Below are 19178 nucleotides of genomic sequence, written 5' to 3' on the forward strand. Positions count from 1 at the left end.
TCTCCCAGCCCTAAACACCATTCCAATGACAGGTACCCACTCCGAGGAAGGAAGCTCTTCAAGAAGGCCAAGGTCGTGGGAACAGGTTGGGGAGTATAAATCCACTGAGAGCCTAGAAGCTCTGGGCTTAACCCCCGAGGTCATTGTATTCACTTGGTCTTGACCCAGTATGTGAAAAGACAAGGTTTAGGAAAGTCAGGTGTGTGTCTTTTGAGTGTTTACTGTGGGGCAGGCCTCGGCTCAGCACTTGTATGCACTGCTTTGTTCAACCTTGACTTGGGAGATAAATATTATGATCCTCAATCTACAAGAGATGATGTTGAAACATGGAGCTAAAGTGAGTTGTCCAACGTTATACAGCTGGAAAGACCAGGACTGAGCCTGGCAGTCTTTGCTGCTGCCCTTGTTTCTCTCCTAACAGAAATAAAAAGTAAAGTTGAGAAACCTCAGTAAACAGTTGTGGAAATCACTCTGGACTTGAGGACTGAAAAATTGGTTATGAACCCTAGTTCTTCCGTTTATTATTTCCACGATTTGATTTTTTTAAGCTGCAGCATACTGACTTCTCTGCTGGCTCAGACGGTAAAGAGTCCGCCTGAGATGAGAGAGACCCAGGTTCGATCCGAGGGTCAGGAAGATTCCTTAGAGAAAGGAATGGCAATTCCCTCCAGTATTCTAGTACTCTTGCCTGGAGAATCTCATGGACAGAGGAGCCTGGCAGGCCACAGTCCATGGGTCGCAAAGAGTCAGACACGACTGAGCGACTAACACTTTCACTTAAACTATATTGACCTAGAAAGTGGGGATAATCACTTCTATCTCACAGTATAAAGTTAAAAGGGAAAATGTGCATGAAGGGTTTCAGCATGATGTCTGCCTTGTAATAAGTGTTCAGTAAATGTTAGTCACTACTATGGTTAGTATACTACTATTATAACTATTAGCAGTATATCACTAATATCACCACCACCTTCTCTCCAGAGTGGTCCCAAAGCTCAAACGAGACAATGACTGGGAGAGCTGTGTGTGTTCTGCACCTGTCAGTAATCCCCTGTCTTATAATTATAGCAAGCTAAGGGAAAGAGTTATTTGTGAAGCTCTGACCCCGTTCCTCCCCCAAATGGTTCGGATTCCTTGCTCTGTAGCCAGCGCTGATGACGAGCGAGGGCTTGACTTGGTGCCCACTGTGAATGACGTCCTCCGGTGGGTCGCCAAGAAGGACAGCAAATGCTTTTCTGAGCTTATTTTAGCATCAGAAGGACTTTGAGGTGGGATTTCAGCATTTCGTTTCATTGGGGAAGGCACTTTGCCATTAAAGTGAATTTATAACTTAAAATTTTCTCCTCCTCATCAACTGAAGAAGAGATAATGTGGAAGCAGATCTAGGATATGGCTGGCAGACATACCCCCAGATCCAAATGAGTTCTATTGTGGGTTATTCCTGATTATTTAAGTAATGTGTGCTTATTGTAAAAAAAGAAAAAGGAAAAATGTGTAAAAGTATGAAGGAGAAACAGTCTAAGTACCCATAATACAATCATTCAGAGACTAAACTTGTTAATATTTTGTTGTATTCCCTTTTAGACTTTTATTTTGTGTCTATATCAAATGTTATATTCATATAGATACTGTATAGAATTAGTAATATATTCATATATTATTTATACTATGTAAAACAATATATGAATGTAATCATATATGAATATATTCATATATTTACATAATTGAGGTCATAGTCTAAATAACCATGGAAACTTTTTTAATAAAGCTATTTTTTATTGGAGTTTTTGGTTCACAGCAAAACTGAGCAAAAGGTATAGAGATTTCCCATATATCCCTTGCCCCACACATGCAGTGGTAAAGAACCCGCCTGCCAGTGCAGGGGACATGGGAGATGTGGGTTCGATCCCCGGGTTGGGAAGATCCCCTGGAGGAGGGCATGGGAACCCACTCCAGTATTCTTGTCTGAAAAATTTCTTGGACAGAAGAAGCTGGCAGGGTGCAGTCCATGGAGTCGCAGAGTTGGACACGACTGAGCGCACACGCAAAGCCTCCCTCACTATTAACTTCCCCCACCAGAGTGGTACCCTTGTTACACTTAATGAATCTGCTTTGACACGTCATATTCATTCAGCCTGTTGTGGTTTACTCTTGGTGTTGTACGTTCTGTGGGTTTGGACAAACGGATAATGCCATGTACCCATCACTGCAGTATCATCCCAGGTGTTTCTGTTTGCCCTAAAAATGCTTTGTGCTCCACCTCCTCATCTCTCATCCCTCTCCCACACCCTGTCTACCACTATCTTTTAACTGTCTCCATGGTTGTGCCTTTTCCAGAATATCACACAGTGTATGAGCTTTTCAGATTGGCTTCTTCCACTCTGTAATATGTATTTGTTTCCTCCACGTCTTTCCATGATGACTTGACAGCTCATTTTCTTTTAGGCTGAATAATATTCCATTGTCCAGATATGGACCTGGTTTATTCATTCACCTACAGAAGGGCATCATGGCTGCTTCCAAGTTTTGGCAGTTATGAATAAAGCTGCTGTAAACATCCTTGTGCCGGTTTTGGTATAAACATAAGTGTTCAACTCCTTTGAGTAAATACCAAAGGACACACGTGCTGGATCATATGGTAAGAGTATGTTTAGTTTTGTAAGAAACCACCAAACTGTCTTCCCAAATGGCTGTTACATTTAGCCTTCCCACCAGCAGTGAATAAGAGCTCTCTTGCTGCAAATCCTCTCCCACATTTAATATTGTCAGCATTTTGGATTTTGGCTACTCTAGATGATATATAACCTATTTTTCCATAATTTTATATTGCAAGAATTTCCTTCATGAATATTGTTATTTAAAGATGTATAGGGTTGCAACATAGGGATGGCAGAGAGCACAAAGTATTTAATCCCTCCTTATTGTTATCTGTTTACTTTTTCAGTCGAGCAGCATGGTTTGTGGGATCTTGGTTCCCTGACCAGGGATTAAGCCAGGGCCTTTAGCAGTGAGAACTTGGAGTCCTAACTACTGGACCACCAGGGAATTTCCTGTTATCTGTTTAGACTTTTCTAATTTTCAGGATTATCCATAGCACTCTGATGAACATTTTTGTATATAAAGCTTTATTTACGTCACTGTTTATTTTCTCTAGGACTGATTCTTCAAAGCGAAAGTAACAAGTTAGAGAGAAAACACTTCACATTCTCATCAATTCTGTGAGGCATTCCCTCACCAGCAACAAGTATTACCATTTTAAACAAATTCTTGCCAAATCAATAGGCTAAAAAAAAAAAGTACTGTCTCAGTTCTCAAATCTTTGATTACTTAAGTTGAATACACAATATTTCATGTATCTTAGCCATTTGTATTTTCCTTTCCATGAGTTGCTAGTGTCCTTTGCTGAGCAGACTTTGTTCATAGTGGCCCCAATAACTAAAGTTGTCCACGGATGATGCCAAACTTTGCATCTGGCCACATCTGATAGGAGCCTAGGCTCCAGCAGGATTAGAAATAGTCCATATCAGCCTTGCTGCTTCAATGAAACCAGAAAGGGGAAAGTTTCTGTGTTTTATTGGAATCTGAGAGATGAAGTTATTTTTGCTGATTGTGTTATTATGCCTTCTTCTCTTACTCCCAAAGCTTCTCTTTTTTAAAATGCTGCTCCAGCAGGAAGCTTAGATTCGGTGGACACCTATTCTTTCTTTCAGTTTGTGTTCGCTGACCGCCTGCCATGTGCAACGGCCAGTGGCCACAAGGAAGGCTGTGGCGTCTAGAGAACGGCTGGTTTGGGAGCCAGGCAGGTGCTGGGCAGGGGCTTCCCAGTGGTAACGGGAAGGAACCCGCCTGCCAGTGCAGGAGACACAGGATGTGGCTTTGATCCTCGGGTGGGGAAGGTCCCCTGGAGGAGGGCATGGCAATCCACTCCAGTATTCTTGCCTGGAGAATCCCATGGACAGAGGAGCCTGGCAGGCTACAGTCCATGGGGTCACATAGAGTCACAACTAAAATCAACTTAATGCATGCACGCGCGCGCGCGCACACACACACACACACACACACAGGTGTTGGGCAAGTCCTTTAACCTCTCTGAGGCTCTCTTTTGCCTTCTTTCAAGCACAGGTGATAACCCTACCTTTGGGGAATAAATAGGTTACAAATGCAAAACTCCTGGAATGGTGTCTGCCATATCACAAGGCCTCATTTAGCTCAACAGAACATTCTTGAGCCATTTCTTTTTATTTGCCACTGTGCTAGGTGCTGAGGATCCAGAGGGGTCAGCTCTCTTTGCCCTCTCTGCTCTGTGCATCCCTTCCCACTGCAACTCCTCCCCCCCATTAAGTCCAGTGGCCCCGGATGCCACGGATGGGTTGACAGCTCTCTTTAGAGCCCTGGACCTTAGCTGCAGTTCTGGAGCCACAGGGAAAGTACCAAACAACATTGTGTTACACAGAGTCAGAGCCATGATTTTTATCTTCTCTTTTCTTAACATATCATCAGCATTTTCCGTTTAGAGCAGAGTTGTTAAGGGTGCCAGCTAGAGTCAGCCAGCCTTAGTTTGATTTCTGGCTCTATCACTAAGTAACCTTGGGAAAGCTGTTTAACATTTCTATGGTCTAGTTTTCTTATTTGTAAAGTGGGGATATTAATAGATGGTTAGATAGTATCACTGACTCAATGGACATGAATCTGAGCAAACTTCAGGAGATAGTGAAGGACAGGGCAGCCTGGCGTGCTGCACTCCATGGCATCGCAAAGAGTCGGAGATGACTTAGTGACTGAACAACAACCAAACAACAATAGTATTAATACCTACTTCCTGGGGTCTTTCTTAGGATTAAACAAAAGAAGTCATATGTAGCTTTTAGGATAACATGTAGCGCACAGTAAAACCTCAATGGCCGGTTATTAATCTTTTTGTAATGTCTTCATAGCCACCATTACAATGACTTTTTATGATTAAAAGAGATACAACACCTGTCTCTGACATTGGATATTTGGAGCGTTCCTAATTTTAAAACACAAAAGTAAAATATTATTCCTAAGAAACAAACAAAAAGTCATCTTGCTGTTTAGAGATAAAGGCAGAATAAGAAATTTAAGTATTAAATGGGGAGTGAATCCACATTAAGACACTTTAATCACCTTTCCAGAAAATGCAACATTTACTATATATGTCAACAGGGTAATTAACTCATTTTAGAACCTGCAGTGGGGGTGATCCCTGTCTGAGGCAGGGAGCTGGCCTGGATTACTTTGGCAAAGCCTTCTAGTCTTTTCTCTGTGATTCTCCAGGCAAAGAAGCTGTATCAGCTTTTCTCTTGTAGTGCCAGAGAATCTCTGATATAGCACAGCTCAAGGCCAACCCAGAATCTTTCAGCTATCACTTGGGATATCTGGTAGGGTGGCTGCCAAGCCATGTCACCCGATGGAGAAGTTGTTTCTGGTTGTGGTCCTTCAGCCAGCCAACAAGGCTCAGCGTCAGCACTGGCATAAGTGAGGTTGAGCACCTTCTGCATGCCAGCCTCTGTAAAAACGTCCCCTTCGGGCCTCAGCTTAACTGAGGCAGAATTCACTGGTCCCATTTTATAGATGAGGAAACTGAGGCTCAGAGAGGTCAAAGGTTTTTCCTCCAATGTCACACAGCTGGCAGAGTCATGACCTGGCTCTGTCTGACTTTAAAGATACAAACTCTTCTCAGGGCACCACAGGGTCTCGTTGCGATGTAATTCAAACTAACCAGCATGGATTTGTGCTCACATGTGTCCCCCCTGCTGAGCACTGAGAGCAGAGAGAGCAGCCTAATGGAGGAGAGACAGAAACCCCAAGTTCTAGTATTCCCACTGATGCATGCCTGTGAGGAGTAACGAAGCCACGGGGGCAATCCAATATATCCTGTTGCATACATTTCTGAAAGCCATCCTTAATCCTTTCAGGAAGAGGCAGGGGATAGAGAGACTGATAGATCAGGGCTATAATCAATGAACAAACAAAGGGCAGTGGGAAAATAGGGAGAGAGAGAGATTAATTCCCACTCAGAGATCCAGAAATTTCTCTTAGAGGATATGGTATTTGGGCTGGGGTTGGAAGGGCTAGAAAGATTCAGCAAAAGACTATGGGAGGGGCTTGACCTATCCCCTCCCTTCCCCAAGAGAAGTAAAAACAGAATCTTGATTTGCACTTCCTAAATATTGGTTTGAAACCAGAACCCACGCACACTCCTCCCATTTTGCCCCCTCCCCTTACATACATAGAGGGATCTATTAAGATACACTCATGTTGCTGTTGTTTAATTGCTAAGTCCAGTTCAACCCTTTGTCATCCCATGGATGGTAGCCCACCAGGCTCCCCTGTCCATGGAATTCTCCAGGCAAGAATACTGGAGTTGGTTGCCATTTCCTCCTCCAGGGGATATTCCCAACCCAGTGATGGAACCAGGTCTCCTGCATTGCAGGCAGATTCTTTACCATCTGAATCACACATAGGTACAAATGTAAAAACACACAGAAAATACACATAAAACACACACCAGTCCACGTGCAGATATTTAAAAACATACAATATGCAAAAATAGCTACCAGCTCCCATACTCATAAGATCATACAAATATACACGCATATACACAGACTCACAAACATGTTTATGTTTCATTACACAAGCACATACACGCCCTCTCCCCACCCACTCCTCATTCAGGTAAACAAGTGCATTTTTAACTAACAGATACACAGGTTCGCACGCAAATATGATCGCCCAGTTCTGGTTGGAGGCCGGTGACTAATGGGAAGCCATGCACAAAGGAAGCATCATACAGGGGAGGCCAGGAATGGGTTGGCGGTGGGGCTGGGATTAAGCCCTGTCAGATGACAAACGCGCCCTGCCCGGCTGCAGCGCCTGAGCGAGCTCTGAATCCTGTGTGATGGTGCGAGGCTGCGCATCGGAATTCCAGCTTTACACAGGGTTTAGTGTCACCCAGGGTCAAACTCTGTGGTCAGACCCACCCCTAGCCCCGCAATAGGCAGGCGGCTCTGAGGACACGCAGGTCTGCGGCGTGGGGCTTGTCCTAACACAGTACGCAGAGTGTAGTCAGCATTAATGAGGGTTTACTGTGGGCCAGGCACTGCGTTAAGCCCTTTCAGGGCATTACTTAATTCTCACATCAGCTCTGTGAGACAGGGGTGGGCGGTGGGGATGTTAGCTGCCATCAACCCCATTTTAGAGGTGAGAAAACTGCACTCAGGCCACAAAACCACTCAGCAGGAAGCTTGGAGCTGAGGTTCAACCCTTTCTGACCTCACTCTCCCGGGGGTGTAAGGTGAAGTGTGCATGTGAGCCTGTCACCCCCACGCAGGAAACTTGCACCTTCCACTCCTGACGGGTCTCTAGAACCCCCGTCCCGCCAGGTACAGCGCCTGGCCCAAAGCAGGTGCCTGGTGAGGGCGTGGGTCTTGGTTCGGTAAGGTCCTCAACAAGGGCCTCAGTTTCCTCATCTCTGAAATGGGAATGCAGCGAAGACCTCGCAGGGCCGAGGCCGGGCGCTCTCGGGCAGCAGAGGAGGTGCTGTGATCTACATCCTCGCAGCTGCCACCCTCACCCATCGCGGGGGTTCCAGCTCCGTCCCCACCCGAGCCCGGGCGAGGCGCTGGCGCCCCATTGTTTAAGAGTGGGGAAGCTCCCAAGAGCCAAGTCCCCGTCCCGGGGTCGCGCTCGCCGCCCAGTGGAGCAGACGACTTGGCCCGGAGTCTGCCGCGCCGGGCGCGTCCTTTGTCTGCTCCCCGGCGCCCGGGGCCCGGGGCCCGCGCCCCGCTTCTAGGGCAGACAAAGCCGGGGCTGCCGCTAGTCTGACCGGCTGGAGCGGCGCTCGCTCCACCCACCTCTCGCGTTAGCACCGCCCCCTCTCCTCAGCGCCCTCTGATTGGCTCGTAGGGCCACAAAGAGGCCGGGAAGCGGGCAGATCACGTGAGACGGCGTGGCCTCCCATAGGCCCGGCCAGGCTGCTAATCAGGGAGGGCGGGCCGTCCGCTCTCGGCCCGGTCGCTCCCTCCGCGCCGGGGCCCGCCCGCGGGGCCGGCCGCCTGTCAGAGGGAGGTGGCGATGGTGCGCCCGGTGGCGGCGGCGGCTGCGGCGGCTTCCCTGGTCCGAGTGCAGCGAGGAGAAGATGACTGACCGACCGGCTGACTGACTGAATGAATGAATGGCGAAGCCGAGCGCGCCATGAGGAGCCTGCCGAGCCTGGGCGGCCTCGCCCTGTTGTGCGCCGCCGCCGCCGCCGCCTCAGCCACCTCGGCGGGGAATGTCACCGGCGGCGGCGGGGCCGCGGGGCAGGTGAACGCGTCGCCGGGCCCGTGGCTGGGGGGCGAGCCCAGCCACCCTTTCTCTAAGGCCACGGCTCCCACAGCCCAGGCCCCGAGGACCGGACCCCCGCGCGCCACCCTCCACCGACCCCAGGCTGCGTCTTCCTCAGCCCAGCCCCCGGAGACCACCCCTCCTCCGACCACCGCCGGGCCCGCTCCGACCACCGCCGCCGGGCCCGCTCCGACCACCTCTCAGGCATCGCTCGTTCCCTCGCGGGTCACACCTCCTGCGGTGGAACGTACTCCGACTACCCCTCGGGTGACAGCCAGACCCGCGCCGACCACCCTCTCGACGACCACTGGCCCAGCGCCGACCACCCCTGTAGCGACCACGGTGCGGGCGCCCACCGCTCCCCCGATCCCGACCTCGGCTCTCCCCGGCGGCGGCGGCGGCAGCAGCAGCAGCAGCGTCCCGCCCACCCCACCTGCCACCGAAGCCCCCTCTCCGCCTCCCCCAGGTGAGTCCCAGCGCCTCCTCGGCCGCCGGACCCTCCCCGCGGCTGCCCGTCCTTCTAGCGTTGGGCTTCTTGGCTGGAATGGATCATTTCTTGCCCCCAGAGGTTCCCCAGATTTCGACTTCCAAGGGGAGGTCCAAGCCCCACCCCCCTCCCCAGCCCCCAGTCTGGAAAGTCTTTTGTCCCCCACTTGGGCTGTGCTTCCTTGGGAGGGGAGCGACTGCTGCGTGGAAGGCATCGCACCTCCTTCCAAACAGCGCTCTCTGGCCTTTGTCAGCTGCGCTGGATGGGCGCAAACTTTTGGGTTCGGTCCGCTCACCCTGCCTCTCCGCCTGGGTGATCTGGGGAAGTCTGAGAACCAGCACGGGACCTCTCGCGACCAATAGGTCAGAAACCGAAGGGATTCCTCCTAAGGCTCCACGTTCCTTGTCCATGTAAATATCAGCTGTGCTTGTGACAGGTGGAAAAGATATTGAGAGGATTTTGTTTACAAACAGTAGTACAGACCACTTGAGGCCAAAAGAAAAAAGAAATTGTAATCCGTGTTTTCCCTGCAGAAGAATGGATTCAGTAGTCATTTGGGACAGGTGTGTATCTAGGCTGAGCACATTTATAAATTAGGTTAAATCCTTTCCTTGCACCATTTTTTTTTTCTTTTCCTTCCTCAATTACAAGGTCAATATGTTTGGGCAAATACACAATTTAAGCAGGGAGGCCCATTTTTTCCTCCTTAAGGGGAATGTTCAGTTTTGCTGATGTTGATAAAAGCCAATTTCTGTCTGAGTCCTGGTAAAAAATAAAGCTCTTCTTCCTGCTGATTGAAAGTCTTCAAGCAGTTAGAGACAACTTCTGTTCTTTTTCTCTTAAGATCTAAAGTGGGCCTGGAACTAAACAAATAAAACCTGCCTTGTCAAGGTGTTAGACAAGAGTTTCTGAATTCCTTTGCTTTGAGTTGGGGTTTGATTTGTCCAAACCATTTTGCCTTTAGCTGGATTTATATTAATGGATCTCTGACCTAATTCTTAGGCTCAGTGATTTACTGTCGGGTCAGGTATGGACTTTGGACTATAATTGAATTTGTAGAGAGTTTTCCCACATGATTATGAGTCATGATACAGTCCAATCTTGGATTGGAGCTTGGCATTGACATAAGTAGGAATGCAGATTATTCACCCATAAGAAGCCAAGTTGGTATTTCTTCCAGCTTCAAGGAGTGTGCTAACTAGCTGGATTTTGACTGTAACCTTTTTTGGCCTCCCTATAGAGAGACTGACATGATACTGAGAGGCAGGAATCATAGTGGTTGAGAGTATGGACTCAAGTCCATTCTTAGTGTGAACCCTGGCTCTGCTGCCTTTTATTAACTGTGTAATTTGGGAAGGTCAGTTAACCTCTCTTCATCTGAGAAATGAAGATAATAATAGTATTTAGCTCATAGGATTGCTGTGAATTCTTTGAAATTTTCTGTGAAATCCTGGGAAAATTAACTAAGTGCATTTATAGTGCTTAGAACAGTAGTTCCGGGTGCAGAGTAAATTAGCTCTGTATGTATGTTAACTATCATTATGATAATTTTTTTAAATGGGGTAGCAAGCATTTGAGGAAACTAATAGGGACTTGTGATGATTTTTATTTGTTTCAGTAAAATGTAATGGTAGTATGTGTGCTCAGTCATGTCCGATTCCTTGCGACCTTATGGGTATAGCTTGTCAGAATCCTCTGTCCATGGGATTTTTCAGGCAAGAATACTGGAGTGAATTGCCACTTCCTCCTCTAGGTAAAATATAATAGAAAAGGATAAATTAGATTTTCCAAAGTTTGAAGCACACAGTAGTGTTTATGTAGGAAGATTCCTTCTTTTGGAAGGTTAGTATGTCATAAGTCTGTGTAATTGATGTTATTTTACCTTAATGTTTGCATTGTTATTTTTAAATCACAAAGGTAACCTTTTTTCCTTTTATGTTGCTTTTTCTTTGTGATAAAATATACATAACATAAAATTTACCATTTTAACCATTTTTAAGTGTACAGTTTAGTGGCATTAAGCACATTCAAATTGTTTAACCATCTCTACCACCCATCTTCAGGACTCTCTTTTTTTACCTTCCCCAGCTGAAACTCTGTATCCGTTAAACAGTAACTCCTCAATGGCCAGCCATCCACCTTATTCCTAGCAACCACCATTCTACTTCCTGTCTCTGTGAATTTGCCTATTCCAGATTCCTCATATGCGGAACTCATAGCATTTGTCTACAAAGATAACCTTTACCTGCAAAAATTACAAAGCACCAAAAGTCCACAAGTAAAGAGTGGAAGTTCTCCCCACCCACTTTACTTCTTCCCAGTTCCTGTCAGTCCTTAAATGTTACTGCTATTAACAGTTTGATCTTTTCTCAGAAGCAAGTTGTGACATGCAGGATTGCCTTCCCTCACCAGGGTTCGAACCTGTGGCCCCTGCATTGGGAGCGCAGAGTCTTAGCCACTGGACCACTAGGGAAGTCCGTAAACACAGGATTATTAATAAATAGTTTTCAAAAGCTCAAGATGAAATAATATATAAATTATATACATTAAATATAATAATTACATATATATACTGCAAGCCATAGAGTTTTGCAACTTGCCATATCCACTTAACTGTGTATCATGGCCTTTTTTTTCATGTCAGTACCTAAAGTGTACCTTATTATTTTCAGCAGTTGTATTTTTCATCGTAAGTATATACCGTATCTATTTAACTAATCTCTTGTTTATGGATACTTGTATTGCTTCTTGGCTTCACTTTAAAAAGCTCAGAGAAGAATGTGTTCTTGTTTAGTCCATCATATTATATTATTAGTCCATTGTATTATATTCTCTAATACCTTGTCTGGAGTTTTGTAGACTCCAAATCGATTGTAAGTAAAGCAAAGCTGGATTGAGTAATATTTGCCATCGGAACTGTTCAAGGCCTTTAGTAAGTTCCATGGACTACCATATACCTATGTCTGTGATGGTCTTTGGGCAACAGAAATTTTAAGGTGCTCAATTTTGGTAGCTCTGCTGTGTTTTAAATTTTCTGTAGCTTGTAGTTTTCTGTGAATTCACTATGGACTGCCTCTGTCTAGTTCTCAGCAGCTGAACTGCCTTTGTGGGCTTACTGCTTTACTGGGCAGTTTTAGCTTTACAGTAATGTAATTGAGTCTGGTCTTTCTATCTGAACATGGGTTCTAGTCTACTTCAAACAGTAAATGCATCTCCTCGACAGAGGAAAGAGATTTGAAAGACCTGGTTCTAACTGAATTTGAAAGACCTAGTTAGGTTGGCAAAATTGGATTCTCTGGCTTTTGGGAAGATGAGTACAGGGTGTTTTATTTTAATGTTTGTATAAAACTGAACAGCACTGATAATACATTATGTGTCTAGATGGGTCTTCTGGCCTCTCTTTGAATTAAGAATTTCTTCCATGATGATCTAGTTGAGAGCTCTTGTCTGCCACTCAGTAAGGGCCCTCTTTTGTTTACAGGGACACTGATCTGCAAACTGAAACTAATTGCCCAGCAAGCAAGCATTTTCCTCCCACAGTCCTGGCAAAACATTTGACTGATTGGTTGGCTGGGTAGGACATTTTACGAAGGGTGAAGAGAGAGGCTATGATACTAAACTATAATAGTTATCGGTAGTAAGAGACTGAAGTGATGATAAATGTTTGATTTTTAAAATTATGGACCTTCAGGGCTAGATAGGACTTTAGAAGCCACTACCTCCTAACGTGGCTCTACATTGCAAGAAATGCTTCCATGGACTTAGCCGAAATATTTCTCTCTGTGGTTAACACCAGCCAGTTCTAACTCTGCCCTTTGGGGCCACGCAGAACAAGTCAGCTGTCTCTATGCCCTGAGAGTTCAGGGATCTGTGGGCAATCATCGTGTTCCCTCGGAGTCTGGACTAAATAACTTCAGCTCCCTCAACTGTTCTTTATGTGAAATGGTTTCAGATTCCCTTACACTCTGCTGGTTGCCCCTCTTAGGGAGCTTTTCAGTTTTTCTGTGTCTCCCGGAGTGTGGAGCACAGAACTGAACGTGTCCCCCCAGATGCGCTCCGACCAGCTCGTGGTAGAGAGGGCAGTTGCCTTGTGCTTTCTGGATGCTGCACTACTGTGGATGCAGTTAGCTCCTCATCACAGTAGCTTTTCTGGCAGCTGCTTTACCTTGTTGACTCATTGAGTCCATTAAGATACTTAAGTCTTTTTTTTTTTTTTAAACACGTTCTAGACAAGTCTGTCTTCATTCTGTACTTAGAAACTCTTTGTTATCCTCTAAAGTATAAACTGAGATAGTTGCCAAGCATGTAAGATTTACTGTGTTAGATTCAAGCCATCATTTTGGGTTTGCAGTCTGTCAGCGTACCCCACCTAGTTTCTTCACGTTCACCTGCAGGGTGTTCCTACTGAGAGTCCAAGGACACGTTAGGGCAGGTTGTTCTTACCTCACAGGAGAGAGTACATTTAGGAATGATAAAACAGTTTGGAAGGGAAGAGATTGTGGTTTAGATTAGTTCTCGAGGGTCTCTTCCAGCTCTGCAGTTCTGTGATGATTTGGTACCCATGATTCAGGGCACATGACTGCCCCCCAAGGAGCCTTAATCATTTATTTGTGATCTAAGTTAAGAGACGAGGCTTTTTTTTTTTTTCCCCAAGCAAACCCTAGAGTTTGAAAGCTCTGACTACTGTGGTGTGTAAATAAAATATTATGAATGGATTTTATTTGAAAGGAACATTCTGGAAATCAGGGCCCTCCTGTCTGTACTGGGAAATGTTTTCTTCATCCTAAAATTCTGTACAGCTAAGTTCGGGGTGTGAATTTGCTTATGGTTATTCAGGAATACTGTTCATTTTAAGGACACAGAAATTGTTCAGACTTCAAAGATAATGTATGTTCATAACCTTTTATTGAAAACCTGTGGGGCTGGGTGTGTTTCAGAATTTAGAATTTTTCCGATTTTAGGAAGTTAGTAAGTATACCCAGTGAAGTCTAGGACAGCATCCTGTGTAATCAAACACGTGAAGGTATTTGCAGCAAAATGTGTGTATATTCACACTGAATGGGTTTTTAAAAAGGCTATAAATAACCTTGCGGTTTGTTCAGGTCAGGTTTTGCTGCCAAATGAACAACAGAAAAACTTTCTGTGTTTTTGGATCTTCTGGTATTTACATCAGCTCTGAGTGACTGTGGACCACTGAAATAGTACTCACACATACATATAGTACTTCCTATGCTGCAGATAACTGTTTTAAGTGCCTTGCATATATTACTTTCCTCAGTCCTCACAACAGTTAGGTATAATCGAGTTAGGTGTTACTATTATCTTCATTTTAAAGATAAGGAAACTGAGGCTCAGAGAAGCCCAGCTGTGAGGGAGCCTACATTCAAACCCAGCCTTCCTGGTTCCAGAATCCATACTATTGGCATTTAAAGAAATAGTTACATAGAAGATGAGAGAAGGAAACTATTTTGCTAAAAACATTTGTCCTTGAATACTAGTCTGAGAAATTTTCAAGTGTTCCTTAGCATTTACTCTCTTCATTCTCTTATGTGCTATTTATTCACCTCCTCAAATCTTCTGTTTTACAGTGTCTTACAATTAGAGCTCCAGTTCTTTGGTTAGGTTCTAATACGGTCTGAGATAGAAAGGATTGTCTGTAGTCTTTAGGGCTAGGCCCAGGAACTTCTCAAGTTTACTATATCTTATTCCTGACCTAAGTGCCTAGATTTCTGCAGAAACTCCTTAGTGTAATTAGTTGCTGGAACAGCGTAGTTAAACTCCAGAGCATTCTTTTCAAATCTACGGAATTCTGTCGCCAGGAAGCCTTCTGGCTAGTTGAAAATTCACACACTGAAATAATCTAATTATGTCTTTTTATCTTGATTTTTTTTAAAGACCCATAAAATTAAAATGAGCATTACTTTTCACCTCAGAATTTCTAAACATATATATATTAACTTCCAGACATCTTGGCACCCTTATAAACAGAATGGAAGAAAAATATCATGGTCCTGTTTTTACTGATGGGTAGATTATGGGTAGAGAGATGACTGCTGTAGGGCACGTAATAGATCAGAGGAGAATAGAAGGGTAAGATCTTGTTTGGGAGAAAGACAGATGATAGTTGTAGTTAAAAATAGCTTCAATTCATGCTTTTTGCCTTGATCTTTATTTTTGTTTGTCTTCTTTAGATATAATATAAACGTCCTTAATAATAATGTTGAGATTATGTTTCAGGTATCTCTTCTATGGTCACTTAGCCTTTTTCTCAAGTATGTGTTTTGGTTTATCTGCTTTTCACTAGAAACAACTACCCTAACTGCATTGGTAACTTTGAGGGGAGATTTTTTTTTTAATTGTCATGAAAAAGATAAAAATTATGTCTGGATACATATGTGTTTGAATCACAGTAAAGATTTACTCAAATCTTTTTAACTGTATCTATTTAAGTACATGTGATAAATGTGTGTCAAAATAATCCCTCTAGTAATGCCACTGTTCCACAATAAATATTATTGTCATAAAAATCTTTTCCTGTTACTTTTTCTTCACTAAGATAAAATCTTCTGTTCTCCTTGTTCATTTTTTTTTTTCACTTGAAACTTCTCTGTACGTCCCACTTTCTCTTGTCTCTTCTTCTTAGACCCATCCATTCTTTCATGTTCTTTAAGGAACCAAATTATCCTCTCTACTTAACAGATTCCCACTTTGTCCTCCTTCAGTGCCTCCTCAAAGCCTAATTCTTCTAAGAAGTCTTTGCCGCAGAACAAAAGGTCCTTGAAAATGTCCTGGAAACAGGGTGCACAAGGTTGAACACTTTGCACTCGGAACAAACCTGTCTTTCTCTGTGACTTTGACTTTTTTCCTATGGATCTGCTTTTAAAGTCCGTTTAACTTAGATTATTAAGCCCACTTGTAAGAATATGTCATAGTTTGTACAATATTCAGGATATGGTATTAATTCTTCCTTTTTAAAAAAAACGAAGGAAGAGATTTTCTTTTTGTTCTGTATCTTCTTTATTGCCCAGCTTTCCCCCTGCTTCTCCTGCGGAACAATACAGAGAAAACAATTATCATAGCAGAAGTTTTCTGTCTCCAAAAAAAAAAAAACCCCAAAACTCCAGTACTTTAAATAAGTAGCAGATTTCTTTTTTTGTTTATGAGTAATATGAGTTGTTTGTGTTAGGTAGATGGATTTGGGCTAAATAGCAATGTAAAAGGTTTAATTTGGTTGAGAAAAAAATGTTTGATTTTTTTGAATGACAATTAATTAATCAGCTCCTCTCTCATCTGATATATATATTGGATTTGTTTTTTCAATAGAGATTTTTGAAATAGGAATTTTCCTACTCTAAAATTCTGTAATAAAAAAGTTATGGTACTCTCCAAACCATTATGCATCTATTAAAATGCTTCCATTATGTTAAAAGCAGTATACACAGAAGGAAAGAAATATATCAAAATAATTAGGTGGCTGAAGCTAAGTAATGGGAGTATGGGTCATTTTCATTTCTTTGTATTCTTCTGGATTTTCCAAGTTTTTTTTTTTTTTTAAATCAGTGTACCCAATTTTATAGTAATAAAAATAAATGAAAAAAATATAAAAAATGAGTAAAAAGTTATGATAAGCTTGATGAGCCTTCAGTTATATGTGATCAAGTCAAGCGATGTTACCCTGGGCTACTTAACTGTAATTTCTGTGATGGATTCATCAGCTTTGATCTACCTCAGAGATGTTTACTTGGTTTCAGGGAGTTGTGGTTCTGAAGAAAGGAGATTGCTGAAGACAGTACCCAAGAAAGGAAACTGTTCCTGACACCTGACAGATCAGGGTAGTGATGACACAGCTAAGATTTGGTACCTTCAGGGAAAGTTTAACTGAAATCTTAACAAAGTCTGAAAACAGCTGATTCTTTATCCATTTCACTCTGTCTAGGGAATTTAAAGCACAAACTTAAAATTAATTAAAGCAGCTTATGGAGATAGCTCTTGTGTAAATTGTGCAGAATTTGAATTCATGACGTTGTCCGCAGCCTTTACCAATAGAAGATCTTTGGTTTTCTCTCCCTCTAGAGATATAGAGCTCCCAAAAGTTTGGTTCGAGTCTGTGCGTATGTTTTTCAGTCAGATCAGATGGGATTGCTTTTATACTGGCAATACAACAGCTGTTCTGTATGGTGTCCTTGCCAGAGAGACAGCACTGGGGAAAGGGGACATTTATTCAGTTGGAAAAAGGGATGTATCCTGCCCAGTCACAGGGCAAATGATCAGGGGTAGGTATGTTTTCAGCCTGGCTGGAGAATGTTCAATAACCTTTCTTTAGTAAGTTTTAGACTCTTTAGATAACTCATTTTGGAAACTTTTGTTTCAGTCTTGCATGCTTAGAAACTGACATATTACCAGGGATCTTATTAGATTTTTATTTTTCAAAATCTATAGTTTTTATTTGATGTATGTGAGCAAAAAGAAGAGGTTAGGAGTTAATCATAAGGAGAACAGCATGTTCTCTAGTTCCTCTAGTTCCTTTTTGGAAATAATCTTTTAAAGTGAAATTCCTTTAGAAATTTTTTTAAACATTCTAGGGAAAGTTGTCTTCTCTGAAGGAAATTGCATGAACTGAGCAGCTTTTCCATTCTCTTCAGTCCTATCCATCGTGTCTAGAGATGAAATGGCAGTTTGGGAAGGGTTATTAATGGTAACAGTGAGGGGAAAGATGGAATGCTTCATATTCCAACATACTTACTCAGTTTTGTATCTGTATTGAGGATTGATTAGAGGAAGGCATTGGGCACTTTTTTTATTTTTTGCTGTAGATTTCTCTTGTGACTTCATATTCCTTTTAAGTCTACCATGTATTTTGAGTTATCTGTTCTATATGAACTGCTTTAACAACATAGGCCCCACCATCCCTGGATGTTGTGTGGGTTAATGAATAGTTATAAAGTGTACCAAAACCACAAAGCGAACTAGCTGTTGGGTATTATTATGCTGAATTGTTGGTGTATTGCCTGCAAACCCATCCTGTTCCACTGGTTTTAGTTTTTAAGTTAGTTTGTTGTTTCAACTTGTCGGCAGAGGCAGGGCTTGAATGGTCCAGCTAATCAGGGGAGTAGCAGTCAGGAGAGATCATTCCAGTCTTTCTTTCCGTTCACTTTGTACGTTCCCGAGCACGTTTTTGCTTTTGGTTTTTGTAAATGAGTCTGTGCCTTACTTTCTCTAACTGTAAAATGAAGCTTGTTACATGCACAGATACAGTGCAAGTCACATATCTAGACCACTGGCTTCTAGACCATTGTCGGTAACATGAGTATGATAGTACCAACCTAATAGGGTTCTTGAGTATTAATCTAGAATCCAAACCCAGCTTTGTCTGACTTAAATGTCTGTTTTTCTTTTTTTTTTTGTCCTTTCGACTAAACTGTGCTGCACTGACAAAGCAGATGGGAGAAGCAGAAAATGAAATAAAGCATTCCGTGGTTACAGAGCACATTCTGGGTTCCATTTTTGTCACCTCCCCTAGCCTCCCCCAGCAAGCCCATACATTGTCCTCCTCAGCATTTGTTCTGAATTACACAGTTTGATTCAGGTTTGATTGCAGTAACTGCTGTGAAAATCAAAATTAGATCAAAGAGTGTTTCTCAGAGGTAGGTATGGGTGTGGAGTGGAGGCGGCAGAGGGGATGATGGTAGAAATCAGATGAAAGGAAGCGGGCAGACTCAGTGTAGATGTAGAGCAGAACTGAGCAGCAGCTCTGAGATGGTCCCCTCAGTGCCAGAAGGACTGGGACAGAGACAGTGTAATGCTTATTAGCATTTGGCAGGACGTACCACACACTGCAAGATGATAATATTGATTGTTGTCAACTTGACAGTGAAACCTTTCATCTTCAACTTCATATGGACTCTAGATCAAGATGCTGATGCCAAACAGTGTGTTGTAGAAAGCAGCAGGTGATAATTTGATGATATGAAAGTCATGGAAGAATCTCAGACTCAGAACTGTAACTTCCGCAGTCACCTAAGGATGCATTTCCCCTCCCCATTTGATAAACTTCCCTCCTCACTGGAGGGCAGGTTGTCTCTCAGATGAGACAAGGAGAAGCTATTATTTCAAGTTAGAACCAGGCTTTTCTGAACCAGTTGCAAATATATTGATGGATGATATACAGAGTGTTGGAGGATTTGATTTAGAATCAAATAGCTTCTTAAGTCAGAAAGAGAAAAACCAATATGGCGTAGTAATGAATATATATATATATATATATATACATGGAATTGAGAAAAATGGTACAGATGAGCCCATTTGCAGAGCAGGAATGAAGACACAGATGTAGAGAACGGACACA

At 43.3% G+C, this 19178-nt stretch overlaps 1 protein-coding gene across 1 annotated transcript in view; it reads left to right on the forward strand.

Annotated features, from left to right (window-relative positions):
* The first annotated feature begins 8022 nt into the window (after positions 1–8022).
* MEGF9 (multiple EGF like domains 9) overlaps positions 8023–19178 on the forward strand; it is a 78778-nt gene continuing 67622 nt past the window's right edge. The window contains exon 1 of the mRNA XM_070459193.1: positions 8023–8812. Within this exon, the coding sequence (XP_070315294.1) occupies positions 8191–8812 (622 nt within the window). The 5' untranslated portion in view covers positions 8023–8190. The remainder of the gene's footprint in view (positions 8813–19178) is intronic.

This window comes from Odocoileus virginianus, chromosome 31 (assembly GCF_023699985.2).
Source record: "Odocoileus virginianus isolate 20LAN1187 ecotype Illinois chromosome 31, Ovbor_1.2, whole genome shotgun sequence".
NCBI classification, from domain to species: Eukaryota; Metazoa; Chordata; class Mammalia; order Artiodactyla; family Cervidae; genus Odocoileus; species Odocoileus virginianus.